At 49.2% G+C, this 8,894-nt stretch overlaps 3 protein-coding genes across 3 annotated transcripts; 1 reads left to right on the top strand and 2 right to left on the bottom strand.

Annotated features, from left to right (window-relative positions):
* Nucleotides 1-2,034: 2,034 nt before the first annotated feature.
* On the bottom strand, nucleotides 2,035-4,370 carry FIBRA_04599 (uncharacterized protein; the record flags this gene model as incomplete). Its single annotated transcript, XM_012326390.1, has 8 exons — nucleotides 2,035-2,068; nucleotides 2,150-2,292; nucleotides 2,344-2,648; nucleotides 2,701-2,902; nucleotides 2,954-3,030; nucleotides 3,087-3,756; nucleotides 4,208-4,242; nucleotides 4,304-4,370. 8 exons carry the CDS (start codon nucleotides 4,368-4,370, stop codon nucleotides 2,035-2,037), a joined length of 1,533 nt encoding a protein of 510 aa, XP_012181780.1.
* A 168-nt stretch (nucleotides 4,371-4,538) lies between these two features.
* FIBRA_04598 (uncharacterized protein) lies at nucleotides 4,539-5,459 on the top strand (the record flags this gene model as incomplete). Its single annotated transcript, XM_012326389.1, has 4 exons — nucleotides 4,539-4,960; nucleotides 5,014-5,157; nucleotides 5,209-5,323; nucleotides 5,379-5,459. The coding sequence occupies 4 exons, from the start codon at nucleotides 4,539-4,541 to the stop codon at nucleotides 5,457-5,459; spliced, it is 762 nt and encodes a 253-aa protein (XP_012181779.1).
* A 368-nt stretch (nucleotides 5,460-5,827) lies between these two features.
* FIBRA_04597 (uncharacterized protein) lies at nucleotides 5,828-6,551 on the bottom strand (the record flags this gene model as incomplete). Its single annotated transcript, XM_012326388.1, has 5 exons — nucleotides 5,828-5,958; nucleotides 6,011-6,139; nucleotides 6,200-6,252; nucleotides 6,314-6,428; nucleotides 6,476-6,551. 5 exons carry the CDS (start codon nucleotides 6,549-6,551, stop codon nucleotides 5,828-5,830), a joined length of 504 nt encoding a protein of 167 aa, XP_012181778.1.
* Nucleotides 6,552-8,894: the final 2,343 nt, after the last annotated feature.

Here is an 8,894-nt window from a genome sequence, read left to right as displayed (position 1 = left end):
CCAGTTAACAGTTGAACTCCTGATCCTCAGTCATTAGGTCCCTTAACATGCAAGGCAACAAAGTCTATAATAGAAAAAACATCACACCTAGTATTTACAAATCTCAAATTACTTACAGGCAGTACTGAAAAGTAGGACCATATTCAGTACCAGCTCCGCCTTGATTATCTTCTCACAACTGCAAAAATTTTATAAGCTGAATCAGATATACATTCAAGATATCATGTTATCATATATTGACCTCTTCACATAATTCAGTCCCTAAACTTTGACACTAAAGTAAGTCACTTACTTGAAGTGTTTGACCTTGCCAAGGATATAATTTCATACCAGTAGTGACTATTGTCAACAAAGTACAATACCTCATCATGAGGAACAAGGCAGTCACAAAAGAATGTTTTGCCTTCCAGAGAAATTGATACTTATGATGAAAAGTCAATAAATAGTCATAGCCACAGAATACTGGCAAGATGAGTCAAGAACCACCATTGCACTTGACAATCACAGAAGGCAAACTTGCAGCAGACAGATAGATGTATTAATATATCACAAGACTATTATGATGATAGTCAGGATTTCTCGCAGCACCAGGTGAAAGAGACATACTATTGCAAGGCAACTACTATATCATCCGTCCCTACCGGCAGCGATGATATCAATGACATAAGAATTTCCTCAGGCTCCAGAAAAAGAGGATGTAGTGAGAGAGACTTCAGAAGGATAAACGAGCGGTCTTGCTACGCCTCCCCCGCGTGTTATATGGGCTGCAGACGAACACTGATGACAGGTTGACAGGACCCACTGATCAAGATGGGAGCATCATAATCAGATACCGGAAGTTGTATGGACGCGTTCATCGTTTACGCATAGATTGGGGCGCATTAAAGGTTGAGACGAAACGCACAGTTGCACTGTCGCGCGCACAGCATTGTAGAATGTTAGAGCTCTAAGACTCAAACATTTCAAACTCTGTGTACGAACTTAAACATATAAGATCCTCGTATCGTCCCAGCAATTTGTCTGATATGCTTGCCAACGGCTCCTTGTCGCGCACCACGCTGACAGCTCATCATAATGCTCAGTGTCGCATCCTAGCGTCCGTCAAGTCTCTTGTTTCTCATACTCGTGTGAAGATGTCATCTTGCCGTAAAAAAACGTCTGCTACTATCATTGCACCAGTAATGCAACTTTTTCAGTATCTGGGCTCCCTGTAGTGCAAATCTTACCAGAATGTTTCGGAGTTTTCACCAGTCGATGCAGAATGTTCAAAAGTGAACACGTGAATTTCATAGGCTCAGTATGTCTAGAATTAAGCAAGACCGAGAGCAAAATAAAATCGCAACAGTAGTGCAACTTTTCTCCGAGGTACGTCACGTCAACCGTCACAATGGTGTGCATGCCGTTTTCTTTGTCCGCCCGGCGTTCAGTGGCTGGACTGCGAAGCTATGCGAAGTACGCCGCTACTGTACTACCATCAGCTGAGTCAAGATTCATGATGGCTGAAAGTCACAGTTTTGAGTCGCTATCGTTCGACACAGGATTCAGGAGGGGATCACTATGCGGATTATTCCGGAGAAATTAGAATAAGAGTGTGTATGTTCTTCACATGGCCATGATGCGTTATTGTGTCGATCGGACATGGTGATTGCCTACCCGAGGCCACTCTTGATTGAGATGTAGTCCTCAAAACACATTTGCGAGGCATTTGAGTCACTCTCGTATTTTTCATTCATACGAAACCTACACAGTAGTGATCATACTTGTATTTTGTATCATATATGATTTATTGGTATTTTTAGAGGAGGAGCAGCTGTAAGTTCAGTAATTGCACTACTGTTGCGATTGCATTACTGGCGCAATGATAGTAGGTGCATACAATGCACGAGACGTAGTGATGCAATCAGTACAAGTTGATTACAAGATGCACAACAAAATTCTAAATACAACTTTCAGCACCTGCGCATTTCTTTCTTCGCATTTAATTCGTACAGCGACGCCAAGACGTTCACCTTCAACCCTGGGACGAACCGATAACTACAATGACGCGAGATTCGTGATCGGCCATTCACTATTAATTTCAAGAGAAGTAACAAGAGGCGTCAAGGTTAGAATCTCGCAAAAAAAAAAAAGGACCAAAAGCCAAGCTCACTATTCAGCCACGGTCCGTTTGAAGCCGTACTTGCCAATGAATGCCTCCAGCTCTTTCGGACCACGCGAACCATACGGATACGATACTGGGTGGGGAGCCGGGCCGTTCTTGCCGTCAATCCAGTGCAAGATAGGAGTGAAGATCTACCGAGAACTAAGGATATGATCTATGAAATCGGGAATTGATATGCGCACCTTCCAAGCAACATCCAGCTCGTCATCACGCACGAAGTTGGAATGGTCACCCTTGAGCGCATCGAGAATAAGAGACTCATAAGCCTCTGGAATCGCCGCCTCCGCGAATCGCCGCTTATACGTAAGGTCCATCTCCGTTGGGATTGCACGAGTGTGTAGACCAGGGGTTTTCGTGTTGAGCTTGAGGTACACGGCCTCAGATGGCTGAATCCGAATAACGAGCTCATTGCGCGAAATATCCTTAAAGATACCTTTTGTTACGTCCTTGAACTGTATCCGGACTTCTACTTTCGCCTCATTCAAAGCTAGTATACGAACTAGGTGAGGAATATTCCCCTATAATAGGACAGACTGCACCTTTTCCTGCCTTCAAAATGAAGGGAACACCCTCCCACCTTGGGTTGTGGATCCACAGCGTTGTTGCAGCGAACGTGGGACAGACCGAATTATGGGGAACGGTATCATCATCGAGATACCCTGGCTTGCCATTCGCAGCCACATACTGTCCCAACAGTGTGTCACTTCGTTCGATAGGAGGAATTGCACGCAAGACTTTGACCTATCTCAACGATGAGCAATACGCGATAGAAGATGAAAACAAGCACTTCACCTTCTCGTCACGGATGTCCTCGGCAGCGAACGAAACAGGGCGCTCCATGGTAAGAATACTCAGTACTTGCAATAGATCTGGATGATAAACCGTAAGCAACACCATAAACAATCTCAGACAAACAGATGCATACGGTTCTGGAGGATGTCACGAATGATACCAAACTCATCAAAATAGCCACCACGACCCTCAGTACCGAATGGCTCCTTGAAAGTGATCTGGACGTTACTGATCGAGTTCTTATCCCAGAAGGCATTGAACGCGACGTTGGCGAAACGCAATACCAGGAGGTTCTTGGTCATTTCTTTCCCGAGATAGTGGTCGATCCGGAACGTCTCGTCCTCGGTCCAGTGCTGCTTGAGCGCACCCAAGAGCTCGCGGGATGAGTCGAGGTCTTTTCCGAACGGCTTCTCCACAATGATACGGCACTTGCCAACATCAGGGGTAACGTAACATTGCTCCTTGAGATGTTGTCCGACAGGGATGAAGACACTGGGCGGAAGCGCGAGGTAGAATACACGGTTGCGTTCCTTCACCCCGTAGCTAGATTCGATCTTTTCGAGGTGCTTGTTCAGGTTCGCGAAGGACGGTGAATCTTCGTACCCGCCAGAAATGTACGTGGAAAGCTTCTTAAACTCCTCAAGCTTTGCAGACACTTCCGGATCGTTGTTAGGGTTCTTAATATACGCGGTGATTCGCTTGTGGTATTCCGCATCGTCCATTTTTGTCCGCGCATACCCCACGATGTGAACCCCTTTCGGAAGGAAACCCATGCGATAGAGCCCAAAGAGAGCAGGATATGTCTGTGATCGAAATCAGAACATGACAAAAGGTGTGAGAGCGAGAGCATCAAGAAAGGTGAGAAAGGGAGATGTCAGTATAGCGGTACGACCGTCCCACGGTGACCTCTGGCAAATCCTCGGAATCCCGCACGTAAACGCAAGAAACTGGAACTAAAATGAGCAAGGCCTATAGCAAGTCCGGCAGTGCATCTACAAGAAACACTCAGTCGCTAATGCTACCCCTCACGACAGTGAGCAATGAGGCCCGACGGTTCCTAACATGCATATCATGATGGAGCCCTTATCATGACATATTATGATGCTCAGTTGCCGAACAGAAAAAAGGCAGCAGCAATCTGACTTGTCCTTGGACGCTAGAGGTCATGGTCGAAATGGACGAGAGTCGCGCGCGCGACCATAGGAACAGCCTCCACTGTAGACAGTCCGCAAAGAGCGAGAGACGATCACTCACCTTCTTTTTCGCGAGATCCCCTGACGCGCCGAGTACTGCAAGTAAAATTGGGACGTGTTAGCACTATACTGTATTCCGATGGACTATCAAGTGCACCGATGATGATTGTGTTATCCTTGAGCTCATCGTGGGCTGTCTCCATGGAGGGGATGGTGCCCGACATTGCGCGCGGACGAGTGGTCATTTCGAGAGAGACTGTTGGGTCGAAGGAGTGAGATGGTGAGTGGAAAGAGAGAGAGGAGGACGCGTACGGTGGGAGTAAGGTGTAAGAGTCGGGGATTATCAAGGGAGATTATTGAGAGCGCTTGCTGAACGAGCAGCTTCGAATCCCATGTCCGATGATTATGACCATCAGCATGATGCAACCCAGACATCCCGTGCTCGGCCCGCAATCTGCCGACCCCCGCCGCTCACCGGGTCCTCCCACGCCCCCGACCTTTCTGCCGCCACCATGCCCGACGCCCCCGCCACCCACACTCTCCCTCCCACTTCCGACGCCGTCGTCGACAGCCTCTGCGACCTCGTTTCCTCCTCCTACCTCAACCACGACCCTACCGTTGTCCACATCCACGCCGGCGCCCTGTTTGCCCGTCTCAAAGCCCTCAACCGCGCTGCCAATACTGTCACCCGCGCACACAAGCAAACTACTGCAGATGCCCGCCATGACATGGATCAGACCCACCTTTGGCTACAAAACCTGCTGTACGAGAAGCGTCATCTAGAGCGGGAGATTGACAAGTGTCGCCAGTTCGCGTACGTCGTTTATATTCACCAGCTAACCGTACGCGCTCTAACACCGTCCACAGCTCGGTGTACCAGGACATCCCGCTCTACTCTGTAGAGGAATTTACTCAGCTTGCTCCAGAGGAGGCACGAACCCCGGATGTTTTGGCGGACGAACACCAACTGATGCTGAATCGTCTTAGCTTTGAACTCGCCGAAAGGCAAAGGTGTGTCTAATTTTTCCCAGAACCATTGTGTCCTCTCAACATACATCCTAGGTTAGAGCAGAGGCATAAGGAGCTCATGAAAGAGAAGGAAGATCTACTCAAGGAGAGCAAGACCAAGTTCACCACTATGGACAATGTCAAGGCTCAGATTGACTCTTTAATCAAGGTCAGTGCATCAAAAACTATAGGACTACTCTACTAACCGCTTCGGTCGTCTGTAGACTGCGACCGAAGTTCAGAAGAAAGTCAGTGACTTGGTACAGCCAATACAGCCTGTTGAGGCAACACCAGCACCAAGCTGAGCATTGGAGTGTCCTGCACTTTGCATGTAACATGCCAACCACATCATCGCACCACGCGCGTTTAGGGTAATCGCACACCCACGCATCGTTGCCACATTGGAATTCGTAAAGTCGATTCATTGTGTTGAGCAGGAATCTACATTGCCCTCAAACGGCAGCGATAGGAGTTCGTACAGATGATTTACAGACAGCTACGGAGGGGAAGGGAATGGGCAGCAATACATACACCAATTTGTGAGCAGGAAAGTGGAACGAAGGGTTCGTGCTATATAACATCAGCGTGGTAACCATGAGAGAACACATACAAGCGATCCATGCGAATAACTGAGACAGCAAGTGGCGACGAAGCGACACGGGCAGGTTGATGTTTAAGGCTCCATGCCGTCTTCGTCCTCGCTGATACTGCCGACATCGCTCATCTCATCGTCCTCGCCGTCTTCATCCTCCTTTTCTAATGCGGCGTCGGCAGCTTCCTTTGTTGCAAAACGTTGTACATATTCTGCAGCGCATGAGCACTAAAGGAATAGTTTATAGGGAGATGATATGCATACCCTTAACCTTGCCATCATACTCCTTTGGATGTCGCATAAGCAGCGCGGCTGCCTCGCCATTCAGTGGATCATTCGGGTTTGGATAACGCAAGAGCTGTGGCAGGAAGACTTCAAAGATGTTAATCATGTCTACAGCAACACATAAGCTGCGGATCGGCGGTTGTTAATCATGCATATCCATCCACTTACCGAACATAGGCGACCACGTCTGGTTGATGACATCCAGACATACGGAGCCGCTGCTATGGTGCAATGGACACTTATTAGTATGGCAGGTTTAACGATGTAACCGTACATACGCACAGCTCGTCAATGTTCGGATGGAATATCTTGTTCATGAATCCGATGCTAGGCGACTTGAACGGATATTGATCGGGTAGCTCTACGTGAATCTTCCAGACGCCGCCGGCGAACGGTGCTGCGAAACACTCAGGATACAGATGGACTCGGTAGAAAGGCACTCACTTTCTGCAGGCCCGTAGAAACGAACATAAAATTCTTGCATACTATCGTTCACGAGGTTCACCTCGTAGTCGGACATCAACCTAGAACCAAACGACCACTCAATCCTGTGCCAAAACTGGATTGTGCCAGCAAGCACGCTCTACTCACAGTTTCATGACGTCCGTCTCAATACGACGCTTGCCTGGCATACTGTGAATACGCAGAGGTTGTTAGCTGGGACTGAGAGACCGGTAGAATGAAACTTATCATGATGCGTGAGTTCTGGAGTGAATACGGTAGGAGCGGGCGACAGCGATGGTGATGAGCACTTAAGCGGCGAGTTGGACAGGACGGAGGGGGGTAATGGGGAGGATAAGGGCTAGTGTAAATGTGCTTCGCCACCGCCTGAAAGCGAATATGGCTGAGTCGATCGCTCCGGATATCGTCTCCGTCACGGCGGCGGGTGTCTCCGGAGTTTCCGAGTTTCTATTTCGGGGCAGCGGGAGACTCGCCCTGGTCCGCGACCTCAGTTCACCTCGCCGCCAAATGTCGTACTCTTTGCCTAGGATCGTCGGGTAGCTTACCCATATCACGGATCTTGTCCTATATAGACCTCCAATGGGCAATGCTGGGTTTCTGGAGGACTGAGGCGCAGCTAAACCCGTTTCATGAGGAGGCCGTCACGTTCAGCCTATCTGTGAGCCTGTCCGCTGTCGCATGTCTCATGCCGCTGCGGTGTGTTTCTTTTACCAAGCTCGGACATTGTCCAAGATCTCGTCGCTCGTCAGCGTCATTCCCAAGTACATTTCATTCGTATGCCAACTGGTCTTTACGTACGGCTACCCTTGGCTCACGTTATTCCCTGATCCTATGGAGGATGACTTGTAATATGTGCGTCGATAACTACAGATTACAAACCAGTTGCGCCTGCGCTCTCAAACCCGTTCAAATAGATTCCAGCGTCTTGAACATCCGCTGTCGTGTTTTTGCCTCAAAACCAATCCCACTCCTCCACTACGCAATATACGGCGTCGCTGGAACAAGGGTACGTTCTCCGGCCACTCCTGAATCCAGGCTCCATCTTTCTCCCGTTCTGTCGCGCTGCTCGCGTCGTATCTGACAGTGACACCCCACTCCCCGCATTTGGCCCAGGCGCGCCTTGGTTCAGGGCTTTCCATGCAATCATGACGGCTATTGCATCAACACATTGTGAACAGTCGCATCTTTCTACCCGTACGTCTCACAGCGTATGAGAACTCACCGAACCAGAATACTCCAAATGCGCCGATGAGGATCATCTCTTCCTGTGTTTGCGAGAGGAACCGCCCGTTTTGTCTATGATGCATCACGACGCTGCAGATGTCCCAATTCCACGAATTCGAGATGAATACTGCCCTGAGCTCGCAATCATGACGTATGACTTACAGGACTGACACGGAGGCTAGTGCGAGCAGAGCCACTGCTGTTTGCATGAGGTTAAAAGTATCTAATTATTCAAAAGCAAAGGTTGGTGACTCTCTTCACAGCTGAGCGAGGATTTGATCTGTAACACACGCATCGTATGAGGGATGAGCTGCGTCAATAAATGTGCCCCATAGGCGATTATTACCGCTGGCGCATACAACTCCTTCGTCAGCAACGCTCGCTTTCTCTGCTCAACGTCGATGTCGCGTACCTAAGCCGAGCGACCGCCCTGTATGGCCTCGAAACAACTGCGGCATGGTCAATATTGTCACTGGTGCTAGTATGGATCAATGGATTGTGGCAGAGTCAAAAAGAGGCTGGCTCGTCTACGATGCGATTTCCTTCCCTCTTCACCTAGATGACTTACTGCACGCACGCGGTTTCCGCTCGGCCTACTCGTTCCACATCGCCATTCTCGTGCCTTGCCTCGCGGTGTCCGCACGCACCCAGTCTAGATGTCCGTCGAAAGATCGCACGGGCGTCATGAACACCTGATCAGTCAGTGTCGGCACATTTAGCATGTGCGCAATAGATATATGTACACATCCATCTACAGGTTCATGGCACCTCGCCGTCGGTTCGCCATCACCCCGTATCGCATCAATTGATACACGCTGTTCTCGATTTCGCTACATTAGTGCCCCTATTTATCCCGCCCTTCGTCCATCATGCATTGCCTCCGCTTTGTGAACATCTGGTCGTAAGCGCGCACACGTTGGTTTGATCTATAGGTTCCAGGGAAAATGTTCCATCCTTTGGTGCCTTCTGTTCTAGTACATCAAGCACGCGGCGCAAACGTGGTATTTTACTGTATAGCGTCCACGGCATGTGTTGTAGCCGAGCATAGATAGGTAAGTAAACGTCTCGTTAGTTGTGCTGCCGCTAATGGAAATGATGAAGCGCAGTCTGCGCTCAGACAGAGCTCACCGAGCCGGGAACCTGTGTAACCGACGGCATGCCCCCTGTTGCACTGGGC

Source organism: Fibroporia radiculosa (assembly GCF_000313525.1).
Source record: "Fibroporia radiculosa TFFH 294 genomic supercontigs, scaffold3240, whole genome shotgun sequence".
Taxonomy (NCBI): domain Eukaryota; kingdom Fungi; phylum Basidiomycota; class Agaricomycetes; order Polyporales; family Fibroporiaceae; genus Fibroporia; species Fibroporia radiculosa.
This window is presented reverse-complemented; position numbering and strand designations above follow the sequence as displayed.